General features: G+C 43.1%; 1 protein-coding gene across 1 annotated transcript; it reads right to left on the bottom strand.

Moving 5' to 3' along the window:
• On the bottom strand, positions 1-21,824 carry Oprk1 (opioid receptor kappa 1). Its single transcript, XM_050163837.1, has 4 exons — positions 21,670-21,824; positions 20,952-21,221; positions 10,062-10,414; positions 1-3,583 (listed from the first exon to the last, which is right to left on the bottom strand). Exons 2-4 carry the CDS (start codon positions 21,206-21,208, stop codon positions 3,051-3,053), a joined length of 1,143 nt encoding a protein of 380 aa, XP_050019794.1. The 5' UTR covers positions 21,209-21,221; positions 21,670-21,824; the 3' UTR covers positions 1-3,050.
• Between the last annotated feature and the right edge of the window lie 5,901 nt (positions 21,825-27,725).

Here is a 27,725-nt window from a genome sequence, read left to right as displayed (position 1 = left end):
AACTCTTGCTTGAGAAACAAATCTTACAGAACGAATATACAATCTTGTCACAGGTTTTCCTCTAAGTTCTTTCCTTTAAAACCAGCCAATGTACTCCTCATTTTGTACATCTTATATATCAAATGAAATATCTATATATTGTTGGATACAAATTAACCACTGTCTAAGACATCATTCACAAAATTAAACCCTTTTTCCAAAAATTCTTGATTTCTCTCGAAACAAGTTTTGATCCAAAAGTTGCCGCTAGAGTGGGAAGATAGAGTCCAAGCAGAGTTGATTTTAAGGTCACGGACATATCAAACAACACCTTCTTTGTAAGATGGAAGAGCCTTCTGGGAACCACGGAGAGGGAGAGTCACTTGAGGGTCATGGTTAGACAAAATCACTGTATGAAACAATCAAGCATGGGAATATGATTACTGCTCCTTAGCATCATGCAGATGTGCACACACATGTGTGCACCTGCTCTTTCACATATATGATCATGTGTATGTACACATGTTTATACTTCAACAATAAAGCACATATATGTAATTGATACTTTCCTTCCTTTATGTGAGTCTTTTTACCATTTTTTAAACTAGTGACCCAAAGAGGCTGTCATCTGCTTTTCACTTTCAATTCAAGAGTCTTGGAGAAGCTCAGAATACACCTCAAGGGCAGCTAAGCTACTTATCTCCCATCCATGGGATCAAGAAATGCAGGAATCAGAGATATTAGGAGAGCATATGGAGTGTTAATTTAAAGAGGTCACTATTATAACTCCATTTCATGGTGATGTGGTAACTACATTGTATTTTGTACTGGGCAGAATCTTCCAACAGCCCCTGCTCCTTCTGGGCTGTAGAAGAATTTCTATTGCCTACTTCATTTCCAGTATTTGTTCCTGGAACTTCTTTGTTCACATACATGTCCCATTAAAATAACAACCAATGCTAATGTCACCCAATAATAAAGTCATTCTTATTTATATATTCAGTTATAAGACTGCAAGGGCAATGATTCTTTAAGAAAGATGTGCCTTGGACTGGCAAGATAACTCAGTGAGTAAACACACATGATACCTGACAATGTAAGCCTGAGTTCCCATTCCCAGAACCCTTATAAAAGAAAAAAAAGAGAGAGTTAATTGTGGGAAATTATCTCTGACCTCTATATGCATCCCATTATGCACACTCTCATCATCATCATCATCATCATCATCATCGTCATCATCATCATTTTAATGATAACAGTTTTCAAAGAAGTTTGTGCCCACTCTATGACCTTCCCTTCCCTTTACGTGTCTTTCTTCCGCTGTTAACTTCCATGCTTAAATCTACATTAATATATTTCCTTAATAAATTCCAGATTTGTGTTATTAAAAAAGAATTCCAGGGCATCTAGGCATTCAGTGAAATTTAAGAAGTCCTCATGAGAGCACTTCAGTTCCCTTAAAAATGTCGCCATTGCATTCAGTAGCATAAAAGTCCCGAATGAAGATAAATATAATGGTGGTGACTCTGTAGAGTGTATCATGCCTTTATGCAAGCCTTGATCTCCAGGAATAGAAGGAAAGCAGCAGTAAAACAGCTGACAGTTAGAACTCAGAGATGGAACTGTGCCTACAGTCCTCAGGTCCACACATTAGGTGCTCTAGTAGACTCCAAGGGGTGCTGGCCCTAACCATGCACAAGCTTAGAAATAGGTATTATTTCTAAATTATCATTTGCTTCTTCTTTTAAGTCAAATTACAAAAAAAATCCTCATTATCTCTGAACCATAAGTTTTAAAGAATGGAAAATTTATATGTTATTTGGGAGATTTAGCAAAATTATCCTGAATAGGTTTCTTAGACAATAACCTCCACAGGTACACCCTTACCCATGACCATGCAAGCTGTGCTCAGCCACCTCAAGCCTCATTTCCTTCTTCAGCATACATTGGGGAGCAATCCTCCTTTCTGAGGAAAGTCAGAACATAATATCAGAAGATTCGCATTATCAAAACAACTTGCTCCTCTTGTGTGTTTACAAATAGACGTTATCACAAAGTAGATTTGACCAAAACTAAAATCTTAGAGTGAATTCAAAGTCTGGGGATTTATTAACACCAACTTAAGAGCAGTGATAGAGTAAACGATGCTGGAGGAATCCAGAAGAAATTACAACATGACTGAGTTCCAGAGAAACATACATTGCAGCATAATAGCTCAGCATCCATTCTCCGTGCTTCGGGGGAATCACCCTGGCTGCCTGGCTGGCCAGGAAGCCTGTTTCTTATTTACACATAGACTATTTACAGATGAAACTATACACACTTTGTTCATATATAAGCTTCATACTTAACTTTATAACATCTTTTCTCAGATTACCTACCTGAATAGTATGCTAAAACCCAGAGACCATAAGTAGCAAACTGTAGCTTCCAATTAAACACTCTGAGAAGAGCATTCACAGATTTAAACAAGTCCACAATTGTCCGCGTGATGCTCTCTACCACGATGGTGGATCTGAGTCCAAGTTCCTCCTAAGATGTATTCTTTCCCCACTTGAGACATGTCCACCCAGCAGGGTATGAACTGGGTATGTCCTTTGACAGGCTCCCACTCTAACTGGCTGTGTCTGCCAGTGCTAACAGGTAGTTTTGGTGTCCACTAAGCTTTGGATCCAATGGTTAAGTTTGCTTTGCTTTTTCCTTTATTTTCTTCTCTATAGCTTTGGAGCTATGTTGCATAAGAAGGTCACACAGCTGGAGGTGAACTAAACCAAAGGAACCAGAAGAGTCTTATCTTTGTTTATGAATGGGTTGGGATTAGACTGGCTTCACTGCCGTGGGCATGAGGATTATTGTTGCCAGGACCTCCTGTGCTCGGTTCTTCAGACTTGCTGTCCTTGTTCGGCTAGATCACTCGTGCACCCTAGACTTTAAGACTTTAGATCATGACATGTCTTTGTTATCAAATACCTCATCTTTCCATTTTAGACTGCTGTGGTAATCTGGGTTAAACCAAGATCATTGAACTCCTCTCTACCTAGAGAGCTGTAAGAAGACATCTCCACAACTAGTCATACAGGCTTATTCATCCCATCCGCGTCCCTCGCGGAAGCAGGATCCTGAACTGTGTTTCTAACTCTGTTGGTGCTCTGTCGCTCCATTCGCACCTTCATGGGGAAGCAGAAGTCCCTAAAACACCGCTTGAAGTTTTCATCAAGGAAGGCATAAAGGACAGGGTTCAGGCTGCTGTTGGTGTAGCCCAGAGCGATGCAGAAGTAGTAGCTGGAGAGGGCGGCCGTGCTATGGGAGGTGCTGCCCAGGGCCTCCACCAGGATAAAGATGTGAATGGGGGTCCAACAGATGATGAAGACGGCCACCACCACCAGCACCAGCTTGGTGATCCTGCGGAGATTGCGGTCCTTCTCTCGGGAGCCGGAGAGGAGTCGGACGCTCTTCAGGCGCAGGATCATCAGGGTGTAGCAGACTATGATGATGAGGACCGGGATCACAAAGGCAAAGATGAAAACACAGAGCTTCATGAAGAGGTCCCACCAGGAGTAGTCGTCATCGGGAAACTGCAAGGAGCACTCAATGACATCCGTATCTGCCAGAGGTGACCAACGTCAACAAGATCACAGAGACAGAATCCCGTTAGTGCCAGCACTATGATGGTTGAGTTATATGTTAATCCCAGTACCTTTGATTTCAGAAGTCCAGATACAGTGGGGCAGTACTGGAAGCAAATATCAGCGCAGACATTAAAGGTTCATTGCTGCGCATTCTATCAAAACAATGATTCAACAGAGCTATTTGTTGTTAAACACGAAATTCTACATAGAATAAACAAGCAGATTTGACTGGCCGTGTGATTTGTCCAGCTCGGACAGTTGGCCTGGTGTTGGGGGCTTTCAGAAGAGCCAAACCGTTCACCTTTAGGGTGGCACGTATGTTGTATTTTTCCATATTAACAATTTCCTCATACCCATGACTCAGACAAAAGGGTTAACAACGACAACAAAAAGTTAGGATCTATTTCTAGGAAATAACTAAACATTCTGAATCTCCCTATTGAATTTAACAAATACCAGCTTGTCTTAAAAATATTAACTACTTAGGTGGGTCCGTAAAAGCTGATAATGAAATACGTCTAAATGTGACTCAGGTGCCGTGAGTTACTAGGACCACCTGCTCACCATGATTAACAGCATCATTGAAATGTGAACAAAAATTGCGAAGGTAAATGAAGACCATGCAAGAGAGCGGAATAATCATCTACATCAATCTTGCTTTAGTGTTTATGTTGTGGGAACTCCTTCGGTCAAAAGTCTTTCAGACACCAGCCCATTTGGGGCATGGTCTGAGGTACTATACACATACACAAAAAGTGTGTGCTGCCTTCTTTTATGATGGGTTCAGTTCCTAGCTTCCAGCACACATAGAGGACGGTGAATTGCTACCCTTACTGTGAGTTTATTCCCAAATAAAATAAACCTTTGTTATACTCTATTTCAGACAATTGATATGCCTACATGTTAATGTGAAGTATTCCTCAAAAATCATCACTATTGTCTTAGAAAACAAAATACTAAAAATCTTCATGAAACTCTGAGTTTAATATAAATGTTCTATAGTTATCTATTAAACCTGGTAAACTTTATCATTTTTGAATTTTTGAATTTATTGATTTTATTTTATGTGTATGAGTGTTTTGCCTGCATGTATGTATGTGCGCCATGTGTGTGCCTGGTGCCCATGGTGGTGAGAAGGAGTTGAGCCCCCTGGAACTGGAGTTACAAATACTTTGGGGGTACCATACAGATGTTGTAGAACTGAATGTGGGTCTCATATAAAGCAAAAAGTGCTCTTAACTGCTGATCCATCACTTCAGCTCCATTAAAAAAAAAGAGAGAGAGAGAGAAAAAACCTTTCCTTTTATTTAAAGGTGATCTTGAATTTAATTTTTTTATTTTTAAAATAATGATTATTTTATTACTTTTTTATTCCATGCCAACAGCAGTTTCCGATTTCCTCTCATCCCAGTCCCCCCTCACTTCCCCCTCTCACTCACCCAACCACTCCTATTCTGTTTCTATTGAGAAAAGGGCAGGCCTTGTATAGGTTTTAACTTTGAAACATGGTATATCAAATTGCAGTGAGCCTAGGTACCTCCCTAGTATTAAAGCTGGGCACACCAACCCAGTATGATGATGTCAGATGTCCTTCTGCATATGAGTTGCTCTTATTGGCTAATGAATAAATCTCTTTCGGTCAATAGCTTAACAGAGCAAAGCCAGGCTAGAAATCTGATCAGAAATATAGAGAGAAAGTAGGGGGAGTCAGAGAGCTGCCATGTAGCTGCCTAAGAAGAAGGACAGACCAGAACCTTAAGAACCTTACCAGTAGGCCACAGCCTCGTGGTGATACACAATTTGATAGAAATGGGTTAATTTAAAATGTAAGAGCTAGCGAGGAATACACCTAAGCCATTGGCCAAACAGTGTTGTAATTAATATAGTTTCTGTGTGGTTATTTGGGTCTGGGTGGCCAGGAAATGAATGAGCAGTCTCCTACTATAAGTGTCAGCTAGGAATATGCCTAAGCTATTGGCTGAAACAGCTTTATTCATTACCCAATGAAAGCAACATATATACAGAAGGACATCCCACATCAGTATGAGGAATAGGTTCCCAAAAGCCAGCAAAAACTTCGGAGACAGCTCCTGCTCCCTCTGTTAACAGTTCCACAAGAAGACCTAGTTGTATACAAGCAGCCTGTTTGCAAAGAGCCTAGGTGAGCCCCATGCAGGCACCAGCCATATAACCTTCCATCTACTATTTGTCCTGCCTACAAGATGTGCTGGGGGGGGAGGGGCACAAAAATTGTGTGAGTGGCTAATCAATGACTGGTCCAGCCTGAAACCCAAGCCACTAGAAGGAGCCCACCCCTGAAACTGCCTGGAAGGTCAGGACCCAGAGGCGGGATGCACAAAGACCTAGGATAGAACCAAACCCAACTGGCCAAAAAAAAAAAAAAAAAAAAAGACAATGTAATGATGCCTAAGAATATTCTGCTACACTTGTAGATTTATAGCCTAGGCCAGTTGTCATCAAACAGGCTTTATCTGGCAACTGATGAAAACAGATGCAGACCAGACTCATAGCCAAAGATTAGGCAGAGCTTGGGAAATTCTAAAGAAAAGGGGGAAGAAGGATTATAAAGGCCAGAATGGGTCAAGAACACTACAAGAAAACCCACAGAACAAACTATCTTGGGTTCAAGGGGATCACAGATACTGAGCTAACAACCATAAACATTTTCTTGCAGATATGATGTGGGGGTGAGGAAGTTGTTTAATCTTTGTAGATCCCTTTCTCACAGAAGTTCCAGTTGAAAAGTCATTTCAAAAATATTTACACAGAGATTCCTTTCTTTGGTTGTTTTCCTTACAATGTGTGGCACTTATATTTACTACATAGATAGACAATGTGTGGTATTTACTACATAGACAGATCATTTTCTTTTAGGAAATTATGAGGTCATTATCTTTTTTTCTAGCTATCTCTCAAGAATGTAAACACTCCTAAAATAAGGATTAAGTCTAAATTATTCTTTAGTACAAGGGTCATGCCTACAGCACATACTAAAAAATGAGAATGAATCATTAAAAATAATGGTTAAACACATGCCATGTGCATACAAACCCCTTGTGCATCTAATAGGTAAGAGTTATTCATCAAACTTGGAAGCATGACACCACACTGATGAAACTGGGTTATGTAATTTAACTGTGAAGGCTCCTTTCACTTAAACTACCCCACAGACAATTGCATCTTAGTAAATATTTGATCAACAGGTATTATTGATGTGGAAAATGATCAATGGTAGCTACTTTTAAAAATACATTCGAAATAGACACCAGTTGTGGGGTGGGAGTGGCCTCCAAATGTGCCCTAGGCATTGAATATGTGCCACCAACGAGGAGGGCCCACAGATGGCCCTAACCCATGGCTTGTTTCAAACATCTGCTCTGGAAAAAGAAGGCATGTTCTGACTGAATTATCTTTACAGTTGCTTCAGTTAAAAAGTAGTGTCTTTTTCAAACATCACATGATTGTTCTCACAGACAGAATTTAAAGAGCTTGATTTTAGTGAAGGTCAAGTTAGAATTGTGGCTTCAGGATTTCTTTCCCTTGGCAGATTAGTAAAGTACGGTCATAGCTCTCATTGGCACGTAGTCCAACACCTACGACTTCTATAATTAGAATTAGATCCAACAGCCAAATTAAAGATTTATTTTTTTTAGTCATTTTGCTGTATGCTTGTTTTGTTTCTTGTTTTAGTTTTTGAAATTAAGCTTTATCATTTCCCTTTCCTCTCTCCAAACATTCCTATGTATACCCCTCACTCTCTCAAATTCATGACCTCTATTTCTTTAACTGTTGTTGCATACATATGCATATATATAACTAAATATATAAATATAACCAGCTCATTGTGTATAATGCTACTCGTCTGTATGTTTTCAGGGATGACCATTTGGTATTGTATAAGTAACTCGGGATTATTCCCTAGGGAGGGCTATTTCTCCTGCTTCTAGCATCCCTTACCTGCCTACAATTCTTTGTCTAGGGTTGCCTACATAGTACTGGTGATAAGTAGATTATGATTTACTAAAATAAATAATTCACACATATGTAAACATAAGATTCAATATTTAATACCCACAAAGTGAAACCATTGCTATATACAAGAGCCCTCACTATTGCATAGGCATCAGAAGATGTTGGTGAACATCAACAAGTCACAGCAACCTCTGAGGACCAGGCTGGTAGATGATGATGCTCACATGCTGGAGAACAGTACCAGCCAGTCATTTCCAGTTAGAAAGATGGCCTCAATCACTCCTCCTACACATCAAACAGTTCTAACAGGCAGCGTGGGGTAGCACTCCAAAATGCCTGCAGTCCACAAAAACCACCTTTCATAATACAAACAAAATCGCAATTAGAAAAACGTAAAAGAAAAAAAACAGATATCCTACAAACCACCTTACTGTGCTCTCCTTTGCTGCACAGATTTGTCTTCTCTGACTTCGGTGCCTCTTTTCCTCTACAGCATCTATGCTTCCATCTCCAGTAACATCTATCTGGAAGCAAACATATCTCTCTCCATTTCGTCTATCAAAACCCTAACTGAAACTCATTTCTCCTAGAGGATCATTGTCTGACACATGTTAGAACTAATATAGTAGTTAAATTTGGAAGTGGAACACAAAATATAAAACCAGGTCTATATTTGCCCTGGGAAAGTCCTCCATCACCTTTTGCTACACAGCCCCTTCTCATCTTAGCAGGTGCAGAGCATTGCTCCAGGATGGGATTTGTATTTACAGACACCCGAGCCTCAGAAGAGCTTCTAGCCATTTATCTCCCCTTAATGTAGTCATGAAAAAAAACAAATCCTTCTGTGTGATTATTCATCTTTCCAACTGCTTGTTTGATGACAAGTGCCGTAGTCCAGCACCTGATGTAGCTGTGCTGAGAACTTGCAACACAGTTCAGAAGAAAATGCCATGAGAACACGACACCAAGAATAACCCCCTATTATAAGCTGCCAATTTGGGGTGACGATGTGTTCATTTAGACTGGGCTCTGACAAGGGTGCCACTCTAGCGGAGGTGCTGATAATGAAGGTGATGCAAGTGTGCTGTTAAGAGACAGATTGGAAATCTACTTTGCATTTCAATTTTGATATGACCCTAAAATTTCTCTAAAATAAACCACCTAGAATGAACAAAAGTCACCCATGCCTGGACCGTGTAAGATAAGCAATGATTTTAGCGCCTGTCCTGTTCCTAAGTCCTTGCTACACATATTCAATTATCTGTACTCACAAGTCCTACAAAGCTCGCTAATAAAAGGATGCATCTGGACACCTGCAAAAGCATTAAACAGCATTTATACAGTTCAAAGGCTGTTTACCTGTTCCCCTCTGGGGAATCTTTATTAAGATCAAGCATATTTTCCATAGCTTCAAAAGCAAAACTCTTGAGACAGTGGTTCTCACCTTAGTTGCAGGTAAGACTAAGCTAGGTCACACTCCAGCTTGATTAAGCCAGGCACCCCAAGACTGCTACTCAGGCACTGGCGTATTCTCAAGAACCCAGGCAACTTCATCCCTCATCCCAATTTGATGAACACAGGGAAAGAATAGTTTCCCTTTTTGCATAGAGCAAGAACTGTAAGCACCTGTGAACCTGATTATGAGCGGACCTAAGCCAATGGAGAAAAGGTATATGAGGACTAACCTTAAAGTGGAATGGAGAAAGATCTCACATATGTGTTTAATAATTTAATCCCTTGTTGGGAAGAAAAAGAAGGAAAGCCATGGGATGGCTAGGTTGCATTTTCTAAACCTTCTTGCCTTTGGTTCCTTACTTCATACCCTTCCAGACTGCATTTTTCTCCCGGTCATAAGAGTAATGAGTATGATGGAATTTAGTGGCAGTTAGAAGGTCTTGTGTGCACACACTTTTCTTCTTATGACCAACAGAAATCACGTCAGAATTTTCACACTCACTTTCTGGTTGCTTTGCCACATTATTAGTTAAAATACGAATGTCTGAGCTACTCGTTTCCAAAGTATGTTTTGTAGACTGGTACCCTAAATCCCAGTGTCACAAAAGCTTCTGTGGAAAGTAAGGGAAGAAAAGAAAAAAAAAAGGTAGCCAGCGTATATAGTTTTCCCTCCCTGGATTTATAGTTCCTCCAGAATCACCAAGTGCTTTAAAGATCTGTGACTTCTAGGTGTCTATGCTCTGGCACTGCCATCGCCCCACTCCAGGTTTGGAGGTGAAAAGAAAAAAATTCTGTTTCTAATCCTCCATGGATTTATAAATTATACATTACTTTTTGTTTGCGTGTTTCCTGATAGATATGTGTTCCACTAGTTCCCAAAGTAAAAAAAAAAAAAAAAAAAAAAAAAAAAAAAAAAAAAAAAAAAAAAAAAAAAAAAAAAAAAAAAAAAGTTTATCTAATCAAAAATTCTATTTTTATAAGTGGGATGAAAGTAATAGATGTTACCTTCCCTGACTTTGGTGCCTCCCAGGACGATCGCTGATATGCCAACAGATGACGACAGAAGCCAAATGCAGATGTTGATGATCTTCGCTTTCAAAGGTGTGCGGAAATCCAAGGCTTTCACGGGGTGACACACAGCAATGTAGCGATCCACACTCATCATGGTCAAGGTGAATATGCTGGTGAACATGTTGTAGTAGTCTATGGAAATTACAATTTTGCACAGAACATCCCCAAAAGGCCAGGAATTCATCAAGTAGACGGCGCTCTGGAAGGGCATGGTGGTGGTAACCAAAGCATCTGCCAAAGCCAGGTTGAAAATGTATATGTTGGTTGCTGTCTTCATCTTCGTGTATCTAAATGATAAGAAAAAAAATGTCAGTTCCTTCCAGCTCTGCAACTTAAACCCAGAGGGTGAACGTTAGTGGCAGTCACTGAACGATTAATTTCGCTATGCAATTACTTGTTTCTTTTGCAGTCATTGCGTGCGCAGATTGCAAAAGGTTTGATTAAGGTTTTGTCTTAGTGCTTTGCTCAAAACATTTAAATAAAACAAGAGAATGAAGAAAGTACAGATCAATAACTAGATGAACACACAGACAGACTAGAATACACAGAGGTCTCCGTGTCATAGGAGGTGATTTATTTTAATCCTTCATAGAGGTCTTACCTTAAGTATGTTTGAAACACTTTTCTGTTGTTTGTCTAATGCAAACCCTTTTCCCTTCATAGTTATTTTGACAAATCAATCACTGTAATTATTTACTTTTATTATTACTTTTGAAAGTACAAAATGGTCTTCAATTTTAAAATGTGTCCAGCAGTAGAGGCCAAAGCACAATTAGAGTCATTGATTTCTGCTAGCCAATATGCCACCAACTTGCCATTTTAAGTGTAGTATATAAACAAGACGGATCAAGATGAGTTATATTTGATACAGCAACATCACAGTAGATAAAAATAAATTCTGTCTTTCTCTATCCCAGTCCTAGATGGGTTTTTGAAGTGTACAGTTGTCTCAATTTTCAGTCAAGGGGACAATAATGTTCAAGTTGAGTTGGCAAGACTGCCCGGAAGCTGAAATCATTCTCTACACTACAACACAAAACTCAGAGTAACACCATTTCTCCTCAAATCTGTATCAACAATCAAAAGAGTCGTTCCTTGAAGGAATACTTCCTCCAGAATCCACTGAGCAGTAAATACTCATAGTGCTTCACCTCTCCGAAGCCAAGAAAAAACAGTGTGCTAATTCCTTTCTGTGTCCCTCAGAATTGTAAACTTCATCTCAGTGAATGCACCCTGTCCTCCTAGACACATGCATTTCCTCGGGAAAACACCCTGCTGTCAGTGATATCAGAGAAATGGGATGGTGTTGCCCAAGGTGAAGGCACAGTCCTGAGTCTCAGCTTCCTGAGTCAGTTTCTGATACACAAGGATAGTAAGCTGGGAGCCTAGGAGAGAGTCCACTGTGAAGTCTGGCTACACACAGCTGGCGGGTATGGATGCATGCTACCCTCAGCATCCACTGCCTTTCATATCCTCCTTCTCGTCTTAAGAGAAACGAAGTATGACATTGGCTGGGTGGGAGGGCATTACAAGGAATAGTAACAAAGCTAGCAAGTTCTGGTTTCCTCCACGGTTCATTTCTAAATGAATGATTTACTCAGGGAAGTGGGGAAACACATTACACCTTTGGATATTTAACTCAAATATTATTAAATGGCCTATATGTATCTGAAAGCTTTTAAGACTTTATAACCAAATACTCATATCTTTCTAAAAGCACAGATAACTAAGCAAGCACAGTTAGGGAAGTAATATTTCTGATGGAAAAATATAGACTGCAATACATTTTAATATTGCCCATTTTAAAATGTGATTTTATATTTGAAAAAATACAGGTTATAGACATAATTCCTACTCCTTCAACTTCCCCTAAGAAAAATCTCTGATATTAGAAAATTCAGCTGGCTTAGCTTTGGTATCTACTCTTATGTTTGGAGTCTCTGAAGTTCCTGTGTCTTCATTAACATACACTGACATACTTTGCTTTATAAAATTAGACATACCAGGGTCATGACTTCAGTTTTCTCCCTTCCAGTCAACAGACAGACTTCACTTGAGGTAATTAGTCAGTTTTGAATCGTGATGAAAAATACCTGAGCTATTCAACTTGTCTGTAGAAAGGGTTAATTCTGTTCCCTTTCTTGGAGGTTCTATACAAAGGCTTGCTGCTCCTGTAGCTACAGGTCAGTGGTAAGGCGGCACATCTAGACAGGCATGCGCAACAGAGCACAGCAGAGCAGAGCCATTCGTTTTACCAGTAGCGAAGAATATGAAGAGGAACATGAAATCCCATTTAAGGGCACGCCTACAAAAGTCCAAAGACCACCCACTACCCTGCAAACATTAAAGGTCTAAGTCCACATATTCAACACACAGGTCATTGGGCAATGTTCAATGTCCAGAGAATAGCAAGGACGTAATAGATAAGCCTCAGTTTCCTTGTATATAATATACACGCTCACTGCACAGTATTCCAAAGGTAACTTTGGGGCCTGGGGCAAAATGTATTTCTCCCTTTTCCCAGCAATTGCGTCTGATTTATATCCTGTGCCCCAACCCTTCTTCCCCTTCCTTTCATATTTGGGGTGAATCTAGTAGCAAACCCAGAAAACAAAGCTGGATGTAGCTTCCAGATAATGCTCATGCCCACTTTACCCAGTTTAGGTTGAACACAAAGATGGTGGTCAAATGAAACTTGAGCCCTGACATAGAAAAACACAAGTACATGAATACTAAAATGAAAGAAGATATGGATTCAAAGTCATCATAAAATGTTGGGTGAAATCTGTTTTTAGCTTTTCAAAATATTTATAAGCAATAGATGCATAAAACTGTATAAGATCTGAATTTAAAAAGATTCCACCTCATGTCATCAGAGTTCAGAAAAAAAGAACTGAGCACAGACAGCAAGCACAGTGAGGACTCATTTCAAAAAGCTTTCCATCCAGAATGTAGACTTTATCTCACTTAGGCCTCTCAGTAACTCCATGTGGTAGAGCCTAATATTGCTGTTCTACAAATGAGGCAACTAAGAATCATGTAATTCTCATTTTTAAAATCTTCAAGTGATATAAATACAAATTAAAGTGCAGAAACTTCAATCCAGGAGTTCGAAAAATCAAGTTATGTATTCCTACCTCTGTCATTCCAGTTCCCAAATAGCTTTCAAAGATCTAGTGTTCTGACTTCCATTTGTCTTACTTGATTCTCACCCCTGCCCTTCAAACTGCCTTGGAGATTTATGCCTTTTCACATCTCTAACTGAAGACATCTGGGCTTGAGTGAGCTGTGCAGCAGAGACAGACCTTGCTTTGAAGAACAGGGCAGGGCTCCAGCCTGCAGACAGGTGCTTAGAAACCTGCCACCCTGATGGGACAGAGAGCTCCCAAGCAGAACCAAATGAAAGAATGAGCCAGAAATTCAATAGAATCAACAGTCTTTGAGGAAGTACGCTGTGCTGGATTCCATGAACATGTAAGTGGAAACCAAGACCGCTACAATCAGAGATTCTGGCAGAGCCCCCAGGAGCTGTTTATAATTAACTACAACAAAAATGCTCATTTTAATTCATTTTATGTCCACTGAAGAGAAGACATAGGGTTTTTTCCTTGAAATAGAATATGATTGTTCTCCATTTCAACCATAATGCTTTACAGAAATTTGCAAGCATTTAAAGTAAAATGTCACCACCAAGGTGGGAAGTTTAGGCTTGTGTGCAGAAGCTGAAGGTGGGTTACCTGCAAATGGTTGCCCTTCTTAGCATCTACATCAAAAAAGCATATGGTACAAAAAGGGGGTTTCTCCTCGGTAATCTCCACAGAGCTACAACCCTGAGTCACAATACTGTACACTGGACAGGAGGAGAAAGACAGACCAAGAAGAGGGCAGAAGAGACATGGGTTCCAAGAGTCCTCAAGAAACACAGGATATACTATAGGTCATTAGGGCAGGGCCATGGGAGGTTATTACAAGTAACAAGCAGAGCAGCAGCTGCCTTGGTGATGATGGTCAAGGCCACCATTCCCTAAACACTTATCATGGGGCAGGCTCTGCTGTGTGACTCTCTCTCTCTCTCTCTCTCTCTCTCTCTCTCTCTCTCTCTCTCTCTCTCTCTCTGTGTGTGTGTGTGTGTGTGTGTGTGTATGTGTGTGTGTGTGTGATCTAACCATCACCACAACTTTGCCAGCTCATATGCAGCTCCTAAAGCACCATCTCACACTTGGTAAGTCACTAGTTAAGTGCATAAACGAGTTTTGTTCTTGATGGGTCGTAGGTATGCAATGGCCCAACACCACTGTTCCCACCCATCTAGTCTCCCATCATTCTCTAGAAAGCCTATCTCCTAAAGCCTCACTACCTCCTGCAAAGGATACTGGATACCAAACATATCCCTGTATCCTTGTCACCTGGTAAGCTCAAATTCCCATCAGGTTCTCTCTCTTACCAATCTGTGCAGATTTTCCTGGTTTCTCGCTTCTTTCCCTCTGTGTGTTCACAAATGCAATGTAAATAGTAGTTACACTCGGTGCTTGGGAGAGTGTTGTTGTTTCTGTTAGTTTGTTAAATGGCACAGATTTGGTACAGACACAAACCAAGACAGGCCTAAGGACATTTGGTTGAATCTACAAAGACAGAATCCACAGATGTGAAGAGCCAACTGTAGTGATTTGGAGGTGGAGGGTGGCAACGAAAGAATTCAAAGGAACAGGTAAATTGTTCTACAATGAAAGCCAGTGACATAGTAGAAACCCAGGCTTTGGTACCAGCGTAATGAAAAGTCCAACTCCACTAAACCCATGGATCTAGCTGGCATCTGTCTTCCAACACTGGCACTGCCCACACTCAGACTCAGTAGCAGGAAAGCTGGGCAGCCTCAGGGAAACACGGTCTTTTCGAGCAAGCAGTAGGAGACCAATATGACAAGAGGCAAGCAAGTGGTGGGTGGGCTTTCTTTTGCATTGCCAACAAGAATGATGTATTCGCTATGTTGGGTATGTTTTCCAGGTTGCAAAACATGCTGGCTTCTGTGCTTGTGATATAAAAGGGTGGGTAAATGAGGATACATTGGTCAAAGATACAAATCCTCTGTCACAAGATGAATTCACTCTGGAGGGAAAAAAAATGTATAAATGGTGTCTATAATTACTTACTATAGTGTGGATCTGAGAATTCTTAAGTGTGCCTCCTATAACTGGCACTCTCAGAGAAGCAACTCCTCTTTTTTTTTTTTTTTTTTTGGTTTTTCGAGACAAGGTTTCTCTGTAGCTTTGGTGCCTGTCCTGGAACTAGCTCTTGTAGACCAGGCTGGCCACAGAGATCCGCCTGCCTCTGCCTCCTGAATGCTGGGATTAAAGGCGTGCGGCACCACCGCCCGGCTCAGAGAAGCAACTCTGTGTGGTAATGTAGGTGTTTATGTTAAACATTTCACAGTACATGCATGTCTTAAACGATGTTAGTTTTCTGTCACAGTAACAAAATACTGGAGGTAATCAATCTGTAATGAGGAAAGCTTGTCTCGGCTTCCACTTTGGGAGCTTTCAGTTCACTATTGGCCCATTTGTTTGAAGACGGTCATGATGGCTCAGTATGTCATGGTAGAGGAGGCCTATTTACCTCAATGGGGGAGAGGGGAGAGAGAGCAAGAGCTCATGTATGCACCCCACAATCTCTCCTTCAAGGTCCTACAACCTCACTTTCTTACATTGTGCCATACCCCTTAAACATTCCACTGCCTCTGAGCAGCACTTTAAGTGTATGACAACATCTTCAACACGCAGGCTTTTAAGTGACGTTTTAAAATGAACTTTAAGTACAAATGACCTAACTACACCTTCAACACAAGTCATTTTCAGTAGTCAATTAGACCTCAGTGGAAGCTGATAGGGTGAGACAAACCCAGTGCAAACTATGGAGTCTGGGTGGCAATCCTGAGTCTGCACAGGTAGACCAGTTGTCTCATTCTGGTTGGGGCAGGACACTGACAGTGGAAAGACTGTGTGTGAGGGTCAGGGTATGTAGAAAATCAATGCCTTTCTTTCAAGTTTTCTGTGAGCTCAACTATTAGTTTAGAAAAGCCTCTTTTAAGATATTAAATAAAATTAAAATGATTAGGAATGAAGATTGTCCTGATCTGACTTCTCAGCTGAATGACTTGAAAACATAATGAGTTTGCTTCATTAAATTCTCCGGATATCTTCAGTTCATCTCAATAAAATTAATTTGTTAAACATCCTTCTGGATTACTTGATATTGAAATCATGGCTGCTTACTAAGAGGCAGTGGTAGTTTGTTCATTTCTGAAAAGAAAGGAAATATGGTCCTTGCCTCTGAGCTGGGTCTGACATTGCCTCAGTCCATAGTCCCTCTGTGGAACCTCATTCCCATCAGAGCCACGGTGTTTCCAGTGTTCACCCTTTGCACAGAGCAAGCATAGGAGAATGAAACAGAACACAAGATGGTGTACTTGCTCATGTGACCACACAGGTAACCAAGTACAAGAGCAACCCTAGGGCAAGCATCACACCTGGGCATACAGGCAACCGAATACAGCGACAATCCTAAGGCAGGCAACACAACTGGGCAGGCTGTCCCAGTAGGACTGTGGCCCCTTAAGGAGGATGGGGAATGCCCAAGAAGCAATTTCACTGGAGTAGTCAATGGCTGGGAAGAGCTCATCCCTTCCTCTTGGTATTGTCACAATTCTAGCATGTGCAGTTAGGCACAGCCATCTGGGTACCAAAAAGGCATATATTTAAAATTATGTCTCTGGCTTCATACAGAAGTCTGAAGAGTTGACATAAGCAAAGATTTAAGTCTCTTATGAAAATTCTGACCTTATGAAAAATTTGGATAGTAAGTGTCACATAAATGAACGAAAAATAGCCCACAAGAGTTTTGCAGCCTTAACTCCATTCTTCAAATCCATCTTAGGTTTGATAGTACAGGGCTGCTACTCCAGTCCTTGCTTGGCTGAAGTAAGCAGATAGTTTGAGGGGAGTGTGGAGAATTTAGAGACGGTCTCAAAAACAAAGACTACCACCAACTATTTTTTCTTCTACAAATTTTATCTATGACATAAACTGGCATGCCCTTTCAAAGAGAAGGTGAAGAGCAAGTAATTGTTACCTTCAAAGCTCTTGATACAATCCTAAGCCTATATTACTTGTCCCACTGAAATCCCTCCTATCCTAGAAGAGCAGCTGTCTCACAGCCACAGAACTGTAGATTTGTAGCCAAGCACAGAGCCTCCAGGGGCAACCACATCTGCCTGCACCCAGAAGTCAAGCTAGGGTGAAGGAGGTGCCACCCACACAGTTCCTAGGAAGATACTGCCACTGAGGATGCATTTCAATAGCTAATGGAGAGAATTCCTCCCTCCCAGGAAGACACAAACTAGCCTGAAACCAGCCCCAAGGCAGATGCCAGGAAAGAAAGTAGAGTCAGGAGAATGCAATGTGGGAGCAGTTCAAAGGCTTTGTCTGTGGGCTGCTCACTCAGGAAGAGCTCTACAGCACATTTCTGTCTTTCTTTTCTATGGTGCTGAGGCCCTATGTGTGCTCACTAAGTGCCCAAACAGAGGCATTTCCTCCAGCTCTGTGTTTTAGTTTTTATTTTGAGATTTATTTTATCCTCACTAAGTTGTCCAAACAGGCCTTGAGCTCACTTTTCTCCTGTTTCAACCTATCAGGTAGCTGGGATTGCTGGGCTATGATCCCAGCCCTGCTGACTTCTTTCCTCCCTCCCTCCGTTCCCCATCCTCTTTATCTTACTGTGGCGGTTTAGCTTCTGTCCTGAAATGGCTGTGCAGGATCCATACTTCATTGAGCTCACATACTCCACTGAGAGAAAATAGTTTTAACTAATCCACACAAGCAGCTGCCATGAAACTTGCTCTCTTTTGAGAGATTCTTAAACATGTACAAAATAATTGAAGGGGAAAAAAAAAGGTGGGCTCTTAATTTCCGAGGTTGCTTTTGCTCTTCTCGCATAACAGGAAATGTTAATGTTGGTTCCCAGACAGGATGCAGAAAAATGAGAGGATATTGTTTCGCAGGATAAAGCTGCAGGAGGGAGCAGTGGTGTATGGGATGTGACCAGCCACGCTGTCCACCAGCTCTCTTTATGCTCCTCTGCAGTGGTCTGCAATATGTAGAAGGAAGCCAGGCTGATACCCGTGAGACTCTGGAAGACAAGGACATCTAGTGCAGGGATTACTGGGATTCTGTGGGGGGGGGGGGGTGAAAGAACTGACATGGAAGACGCATTGCTACTGAAGACTCTCCAGCTGGGTCATCGCATTCCTTCCCACACTTATTCAGTTCAGCCACACAGTTTGGTCATTTAGGCTAGACTGGCTCAGAGATAATCTAAATAAGCCAGTAACTGTCCCAAACTTAAGATGACGCAAGCAGAGTGAACTATAGAATTTCTGCGTCGTGGCTTAAGCAAAAGTAAACTTTTTCCTTTTATTTGTGGGTGAGTAAATTGGTTTCTTCATGACAATCAAGATCCGTGCTCAGGAATTTTGTGTGGATCAATAAATCTGAGCTTGGGAAATGTAGCCTTTTCCTTAGCAGTAGTCCTTCCATAGTTACTTTTAAGCCTCTTTCAAGATGACTCTTTTGGGGAGCTTTCAACACAGTGATGCTGAGCTCCAAAGAAGCAAATGTCCTCTACTCCAGAGCAAGTCTGGGAGTGAGCCAAGCCCTAGCTGCAAATTCCTGAAACCTGGTAAAAAAAGGAAAAGCCTCAGCCTGTCATCAAGACCTGACAAATTTCTCATTTTTGCTTTGTTTTTCTCTGTAAAATTTCTTTGTTTTCCTTAAAATTAATTGACAAAGAAATGTACCTTCATAAGAGTGAACTTTTGACCAATTAGATTATAAAAGTAATTCATGCAGAATTTGAAACTGGAAGGAAGTGCTCTAGAAGAATGAAAAGGGATGGGTTAGAGTCGCAGGCTGAGCTTCATATTTTGGTGTCCTAAGCGCTGGCATGTCAGAATGTGACTGGAGACATGACCATCAGAGAAGTCATTAAGATCCAGCCAGACCACACGTCGGCTCATATGGCTGATGTCTTTATTAGAGGTTAGGACATAGTCACATGCAGAAAAAAGTCCATTGGAGCACTTGGAGATGACAGATGTAAAGAGCGACGACATGTCAAAAGGAGATTCCAAAAAAATACTGACCCAGTACACTTTAACCTTGGGCTTTCTGCATCTAAAACTATGAGACAAAAGATTCTGTTCTGGAAGCCACCTAGTGTATAGCGCTTTGTAATGGTAGTCCTCTCAGAATAATCCAGGCAGGTCTAGAAATTCAGTAGTGCGTGATGGATCATCGGGTAGCCTTCAAGAATGAGGGGGGAGGGGGGAGTCTTTTGGTAAGGCTGGATAACTGTTGGGGGAGTAAGAGAAAGAGAGAGAGAGAGAGAGAGAGAGAGAGAGAGAGAGAGAGAGTTTTGGGGTTTATTATCACATTCCTGATGATCCTGGCCACAAAAAGAAAGAAAGGGAGGGAGGGAGGGAGGGAGGGGGGGAGGGAGGGGGGGGGGGGGGGGGGGGGGGGGGGGGGGGGGGGGGGGGGGGGGGGGGGGGGGGGGGGGGGGAAAAAAAAGAATGAAGCCATGGGGGTGGGGTGTCAGTAGGTTTAATGGTTCTCCTCAACCAGACGGTGGCTGCTAGGTCTTCACACATTTTTATTTCCTCAAACTTCTTCATCTGGGTGTTACTGTGAAGGGTTTTTGTAGGAGATCTTAGTTGATCTTAAGTAGGGGAAGCAATGAGAGTATAACTGAGGCTCACCAAGGAAGAACTTCTACCGGGGCATATCTTCTAGCCCTTCTGGCCTCCTGCAATACAGATGTCAGGTGCCCCACTCACCTCACAGTCAAATAAACCAATTCCTTGTGTGCATTCTTTTAGCATACACATATACCACTGGTTCTGTCTCTCTGTTTGAGTAATAAGGTGAATATTCCAAGAGGGCAGAAGAGATCTATGAGGCCATGGAGGATTTGATCACTTAGGAAACAGAAGACACTAATCTATGAAGCAGCCTAAGCTCAGAGGATATAGGGACGCAGAGGGGGAAATGGGGGCCTCTATGAACTGAGTATCATGGCCCAGGGCTGTGATCCTAGCACTCAGGTTTTTGGAAGCAGGAAGATGGGAATTTGAGACCAGCCTGAACTACAGAATGAATTCAAAGCCCGCAGAAAGAACTTGTGTCAAAAAGCCAAGGGCTAAACAAACAGCTCAGAAGTAGTGTGCTTGCTTAGCACACTTATTGTGTTTGTTCCTAGGCACTGCGAAATCTTGCTAGTGGATATTCACTAAGCAGAATATTGGTTTTCATTTGATAAGCCACAACACCAGTCTGATGAGTCACAGAAAATTCTGAATTATCTCCACTGCGTTTGGTGGGCCTGGAATTTATTTAAAGAAATATTTACACAGGGCAGTAAAGTGCTTCGATCCAAAGCAGGTAAGCAAGCAGACTTGCCTAGATGTTCTCCTATCTTTACCAGGGGATGACCTTGTCATCGGAACCCTGGCACTTTCCCACAGCGCTCTCTCAGCAGAGGTTGGAGCCTCTGTTTTGACAGGCAAGCAGCTCTTAAATCCTAAAGGTACCTTGGGTTTGCCCTGTGTGAAACCCACAGTTTCATATAAACTCTCCCGGGAAATTCTTGTAAGATGTCACCTTGGAGCGTCTCCGGAACCCTGCACAGAAGAGATCCCACACCTGGCTGGCTCACTCCTACACACAGACACACTGTCAACTCCCCTCCCCTCCCCACCCTGTCCCCCGCACTCACCGAATGATGACAAACATGACCAGCGAGTTGCCCACCAAACCCACCACGAACACCACTGAATAGACAGCCGTGATGATGACAGGGATGGCGGGGGAAACGTGCGCCGTCTCCAGTTGCTGCTCTTCCGAGTCCATGCTACCATTCCTGTCCGATTTCACCCAGTTCGGCAACCAAGCACTGCTGTTGGGGAGTAGGCAAGCACTTGGGGTGCAGGTGGGGCCTGGCTCCCCGCGGAAGATCTGGACCGGGGACTCCATGTGAGGGCTGCAGCTGGAAAGGGAGGAGAAGTGATATCTGCGGGGCTGCGGGAGCGGAGGACAGACTGATCCCAGAGAGACAAACTTTGCCTGTGCATGGGGAGGCATGCAGGGCTGGCAGGCGGGAGCTCGCAACCCCTCAACTCAGCCTCAGTCTGTGGGCGCTCATCCAGAGGAAGGGGCTTGGAGGATTGGCCTCTTGGTGGCACCCCCCTTCAAAACTCCTTAACGCCCCCCCCGCGCGCACACACACACACACACACACACACACACACACACACACACACACACTGATAAACTGAGAGCATTTGCACGTTCCAGGAACCCTGAGGGTGCACGTTGCCCTCAGGCACCGTCCACCCTGCCTGTGTGCCTTTGCAACTATAAGAGCCCCGCCACCCAGATGCACTGAGCCTGAGAGCAACAATCGAACCACTGTGCTCTGAGAGCCCCAAGCTCACCTCCGGATCCCTGACAGGCGACCTCTCCCAAGTCCTTGTCAGACTCCCAGGTGCCACTCTAGTTCCTGGGGTTGTTCTGCCTTAATGAGTCCAGGTCCGTGCTGCTCAGTGCGTGGCTCCCACAACTGGAAGGAGGCTCGGCTGGGTGGGATGCAGCCATGAAGGGGCGGAAGCCACCGGCAGATTGAGAGCAGCCGGGCTAGTTGTCCCCCTCCCCCACCCCGCCCCGCCAGAGAGATCTCATCCCCTCCCCAACCCCTCAGAGCTAGCCAAGGCCCCCACGGCTGCGCAGCCGGCTCTCAACAATTCCAACTTCCCCAGCTGCACACCGCTTTGCTCCCTCCCTCAGCGATGCAGCTTCCAGGCGGGCAAGCGGGCAGGCGGGCAGGCGGGCAGGCGGCAGCCCATCATTTAGCTCTGGCCCATTAAAAGATAAGAGCGCCCATGCAGTGACCAGAGTTAATGAGACCATTGGGAGTGAATGCACAATGTGTTTGGAATTTCGTGTCTTCATAGTTCACAGGACCAAATCCTTTTTAGGCAAGGGGACTAATCGTGGTAGTATTGAATTTTATTTATTCAGGCTCCAATAAAGTTGCAAAACAATCTAGTCAGAATCAAACTGGTCATATAGAACTAGTGGTTTCAGATGTATAAATAGAAAGTCTCAGTCCTTCTGTCTGCTTAGCAAGGCAGACTGCAAGTGGACTGTACCTTACAGGCACTAACATTATTGCCTTTGATTACTGCGAAGACTCTCCTCACCCAGACCCCCCTGCTGGGCAGGACAGCAACTCTTTCTGACCTTAATCTCCAATCATGAAGTTCTTGCCTCCTCTAACAAATGCAGAGAACCCAAACCTTTGTGGAGAAGCTCAGTTTCCACTGTGTGAAAGTAACTGAAAATCCAAATGTCTCTGTCAGAGTCTGTTGGGTAGAAAAGACCCTGGGGGTGGGGGGCAATGTTCAGGTGAGGATCCAGGGCTGGGTCCCAAAGGACGATCCCAGAAGAGAAGGACTGTATTCACCCAAGGGTAAGGCACTTGCATTTTCCAGGGCTCCCAAGGTCTCAGTCAAACCAGATTCCCATTGTTTCCCTTAAGGTGCATGGTGTCCACAGGTGGGCATTTTAATAGCAGACTTTGCTCTTTTATCCACCAGATGATGATGGAAGGGGCCTCCCACACCCTCCAAAGTATGCTAACTGAAGATCTGCCATCTGGCCTTAAAGGTTACAAATGTCCAACTCTCCTTCTGCTGCTGCAGAAAACACTCCCCTTTGCCAATATTGTTTCCAACTCCTAGCCCATTATCAAGTCTTGCAAATTCTCCTTGGAAAGAGTACTGTTTTGTTGTTTTTTGTTTTGTTTTTGTTTTTTGTCAATGTGACACAAACCTAGACTTATCTAGAAAGAAGGGACTCAGAAAGTGCTTTGGAAATGGCCTGTAGGCAAGGCTGTGGGACGTTTTCTTGAATAATGGCTGATGTAGGAGTGTCTACTCAGTGCTACCTCTGGACAGAGAGTCCTGGAGCACATGAGAATTCAAGCGGAGAAAAGCATGGGGAACACACCTACAAAGAGTGCTCCTCCACGGTTTCTGCTTAATTTCCTGCCTCCAGGCTCCGACTTGAGTCCCTGCTGACTCTCCTATGGGATGGGGTTTGACCTAAAAGCTGTAAGCTGAACTAAACCCTTTCCGTCGTGGTGTTCATAACAGCAGTAGAAACCCTACTAACACAGACAGTGACGCTGCTTCTGCAGACACTGACCTCCAGTGAGACAGGATGAATCCAAGGCTGTCCTGTCCCTAAGGAAGATGGCAGACTCTTTCTTTATGTCTTGGGGAATCACTTCCTGTCACAGGGATGACCTGTGGCCAACAAACCAGCTCATCAAAAGATGCTTCCCTAGAAGTGATAAAAAAAAAAACTAAGCTATATTGCATATGAAAAGACGTTAAAATAGTTTTTCAGTGAAAATATGAGGCCATCCAGAATTATCCATCTTTTGTATCTATTTAGTATTTATTTGTCTGACATTCTATGCATTAAATATATAACTGCCTTTGTGTTACACACTTTTGAAGTGGGTCTGTTTTACTTTACCTCTCTTTGCTCTTATTTACACATTGCCCACCCTCTTTACTCAAATGTGGGTCATTTATACCATCAGTAACACAGAATCTGGGTTCAAACACAATGTAGCCATGGGTCTTGTCATGTGCTTGGTGAGGAGAACTACCCATGTGCAAAGACAAATGCAGAGCCCTCTTCCCAAACACAAACTAAAGGGAGGAATTTAGTGAAGGCAGAAAAACAAGAACACATTAATTGGCAAGATATACATGAAGTTTCGAAGGGGAACACTTCTAAAAACTCATGCAATTTGAATAATTCAACCTTTTGGTCTCCCATTCTTATATACTTGCATTTATATGTGTTCCTCGGAATCTCTAGCCGATTGGTTATAGAACCCCACAGATAGCAAACTTCACACATTTCCAAGTCATTCACAGAGACACTGTAGTATTTGCATATAGCCTGGGCACAGGTCCCCTTTTACTTCAAGTCATCTGTATGTTCACCATGAAACCTAACCAAAAAAAAAAAATAGTTGCATTAGGATATGTTGACAGAATGTCTGTGTGTATTCAGTAGAAAAAATTAATTAAGAAAGGTTCTTTCAATCTCTGATTGGTCAGGTCTGTCTGTGACTGTAGAACTCATCAGTAGGGGTGACAGCACATAGAGGACAGGGGTGAAAGGGCATCTCTGGGATACACCCTAAGTCAGGAGGCAGCTCAGCCTGGACTTGTAAATGTAAAATGGCAGGCTAAATTCCGCCACTAGTGGGAAACCTTTCCAAGTTAAGACAGCTGTCAGGGCATAGAACGCTAAAGCTAGTAAAAATGACTTGTTTTACTTTTACGCTATTTCTCACCTTCTTTTTAAATCACATTAATAGCCAAAATAAGAGAGTCAAGATCGAGAGAACACTGAGATGCCCGAAGGTGCCCCCCACCCCATTGCCAGGGGCCTGCTGGCTCTGAATGAGGCAAGCATGACTGTTTCTGTGGAGTCGAGCTCTTAGAAGTATGAGATTTTTTTATCATAATATTGGGTAAAACATAAAGAAAATGAGCTATCAAATTGTTGTGCACTACGACACACTTATGAAGCATGTATGATTAGCCGTACTAAGACCGAAACTGGAGAGATAGCTCAGCAGTTAAAGGTACTGGCTGTTCTGCTAGGGGACTTGTTCTTGGCATCACAGGATGGCTCACGGCCATCTGGGTCACCAGGTCCAGGTGACCCTCTGTGGATCCCAGGCATACATGTGGTACAGAGATACACATCAAGGAAAAGCACTTATACACATAAAATATTTTATAAAGTATTAGTGAATGAGCTCACTAATACTCTACACGACCACCATGGTGAGAACGACAAAGAAAGCACCTTTACGAAGAAAATGTTAGCATTGTGAAGCACCTTGAGTGACAGGCAGCTGTGACAATCCTGCAGAAAGACTGGAGAACTCCCAGCCTGTTGTGAATAACGCGATTTCTCCTGACTTTCAGGACTCATTACCCAGCCATGGCTGCAGAGCTGACGGGTCCCTGTTAAGTCCCAGCTGCAGCTGCTATAGCCCATTACACTAAGCCAAGGTGCAAGCAGGACCAGCTTGCCTCACTCGGCATCTTCTGCTAAGTGTCCCCAAGTGGCAGAAGAAAAGGCGGGCCCTAAGAGTGTGACAGGAAGCTAGAGAAAAGCAATCTCTCTAAAGTATGGTGTGCATTCAGACATGCGAGGCTGAATCTAAATTGAAGAGTTTATGGATAATTAATAACAATTATGCCAACTTTGGTAAAGGTGCAATGAGGGATAAAACAGGGTAACTTAAAGCCAATGCAGCAAGCTTGTCCAAAATTTTAAAAATGACTTCCTACTAGTGACACCATGCTTATATTTTTCAGTAAAATATCATCATTAATGTGCAAATCCCTTGTCTCGGTAACGACAGCATCCTCTGAGATACTGTCCCCCTATTCTCATGTGTGTGGAGGAAAAGGAAGACAGGATGCCAAGAAATGACAGGCAGTAAGAGAATTCAGTGAGCATCCTTCTAACATTGAAACTGTCCTTTAATGGTTATTATCCAGGTGAGAGGGGAAATGGGGTCCAGATCTGAACTCGGGCCCTCATCCTTGCTCCACATTCTACCAATGGACCCACTGCCCTAGCCCACAGGCATGGGCTTCGAAACACCAGTTTCTTCACTTCAGAGGGGTGAGTGGGACATCCCATGTTGAATCAGCATGTCCATTGTTGTGACTAAAAGCTGTCTCTGTGAGGTACACAGTATATAAATGAAGGATGAAAGAACTCTCCCACCCTCTTGGACTTAAACTTCTTTTGCATGAAGTCTCTTTAGTGAGTCAAATCTATTTGTGTGAAATCCATTGCCAGTCATATGTCAGACAATAGAGCTGGGAGTGGGAGAAACTCTGGCAACAGGAGGCCAGAACGGTTTATCGGACATGTCCTAGTTAGCTTTGGGTAATTCAGAGAAGGTAGAGTTATCTGGGAAGAGGAACCTCAGCTGAGAAAATACTTCCATTACATTGCCTGTAGGGAAGTCTGTGGAGGCATTTTTTTTTATTATTAAAGATTGATGTGGGAGGACCCAGCTTTCTGTGGGTCCTGTAGCCCTGGGCAAGCATCTTGGTTGTTATAAGAAAATGAACAGGCCATGGGGAGCAAGCCAATAAGTGCCATTCTTCCATGTCCTCTGCTTTAGTTCCTGTCTTACCTCCCATGGGTGATAGATTGATATTGGCATGTGTAAGCCAAATAAGCCCTTCCCTCCTCATGTTGCTTTTGGTCATGTTCTTTAACATATCAACAAAAGCAAAGAAGGACAGGACATATGGACAGAATTGGCAGACAGGGCGTGTGGACAGAATTGGCAGACAGGGCGTGTGGACAGAATTGGCTCAGAGGAAATCGGTATTGTTTATGGTAAGAAGCAAAGGTAGAGATTGAAATGTAAGAAAGAATGTACCAAGAAGAAAGGGCCCAGAGACGCCTGGCAAAGGTGTGAGAGCTTGTGTCAGGGTGTGGAGTTCACTGAGTCACAGGGGCCTTATGCTGCCTTTGAGAGCTGCAGCCCCAGCACAGTTCAGGCCAGCAGAGATCAGGCTGACTGCAGGAGAGGTCGATGGAGAGATGGAAGAGCCACTGCTTGGCCAGCCAAAGATGGCAAAGCTCTCCTAGCAGGCTTGGAGGGGATGACTCCTTACTAACAGAATGTGATTGCTAAGAAGAGGAGGAGGAGATGATAATTCTGAGAAGCATTTAGGGAATTAAATTAGTAGGGCCTGTAGCTTGAATGAATTTGGAAGTTAGGATGGATGAAGAGCCTGGAATTACTTTAGGATGATGCTTGGGTAACCAGAAAGAAAACTCAGGGAAATAATGAGGGCTTTGCTTAGAACATAAAGAGCTCTGGCTTTGGAAGACTGCACATGCGGCACCAGTGACATACTCTATTGTGTATGTGATGTCGGGGAGAAGGGTGAGTGTTAGAATCCAGGGACGTGAACATGGGTATCCGAGGCTGGAGCTGATGAGACAACTCTGAAGTTATACTTGTGAATCGGGAACAGATAGCAACACGAAAGCCATTTCCACAAGTTGTGTTAAAGATAAGCACCACGCCCCTTCCCTCTTTGACCACATAACATCTCCCAGCCCAGCCTGTTCGGGCTCTAGGACCGAATCCGAATCGGCAGGGCAAACGGGAGGGTGCTAGCTCCTTTGTCCCCGCTAGCCTGCCTGCAGCGAGCTAGGTAGGTCCTTCGATTACAAGTCACCCAAGCAGCAAGGAGATCCGAACCCCGCACCAGGAGAGACATCAGGCTTGCATCCACAACCCACCCAGAGCGGTCCTGAGGAGTTCCATCTGGACGGTAGTCCATGTTTGGGTGCTGGGGAGTTCCAGCTCAACGGGACGGTCCCTGCTTCTACACTGAAAAGATACACCCAGAGA

The sequence above is a fragment of the Alexandromys fortis genome, unplaced genomic scaffold (assembly GCF_014885135.2).
Source record: "Alexandromys fortis isolate MF-2015 unplaced genomic scaffold, M_Fortis_MF-2015_v1.1 scaffold_18, whole genome shotgun sequence".
Classification (NCBI taxonomy): domain Eukaryota; kingdom Metazoa; phylum Chordata; class Mammalia; order Rodentia; family Cricetidae; genus Alexandromys; species Alexandromys fortis.
The sequence above is the reverse complement of the archived record's forward strand: the minus strand, read 5'-3'. Positions and strand labels throughout refer to the sequence as shown.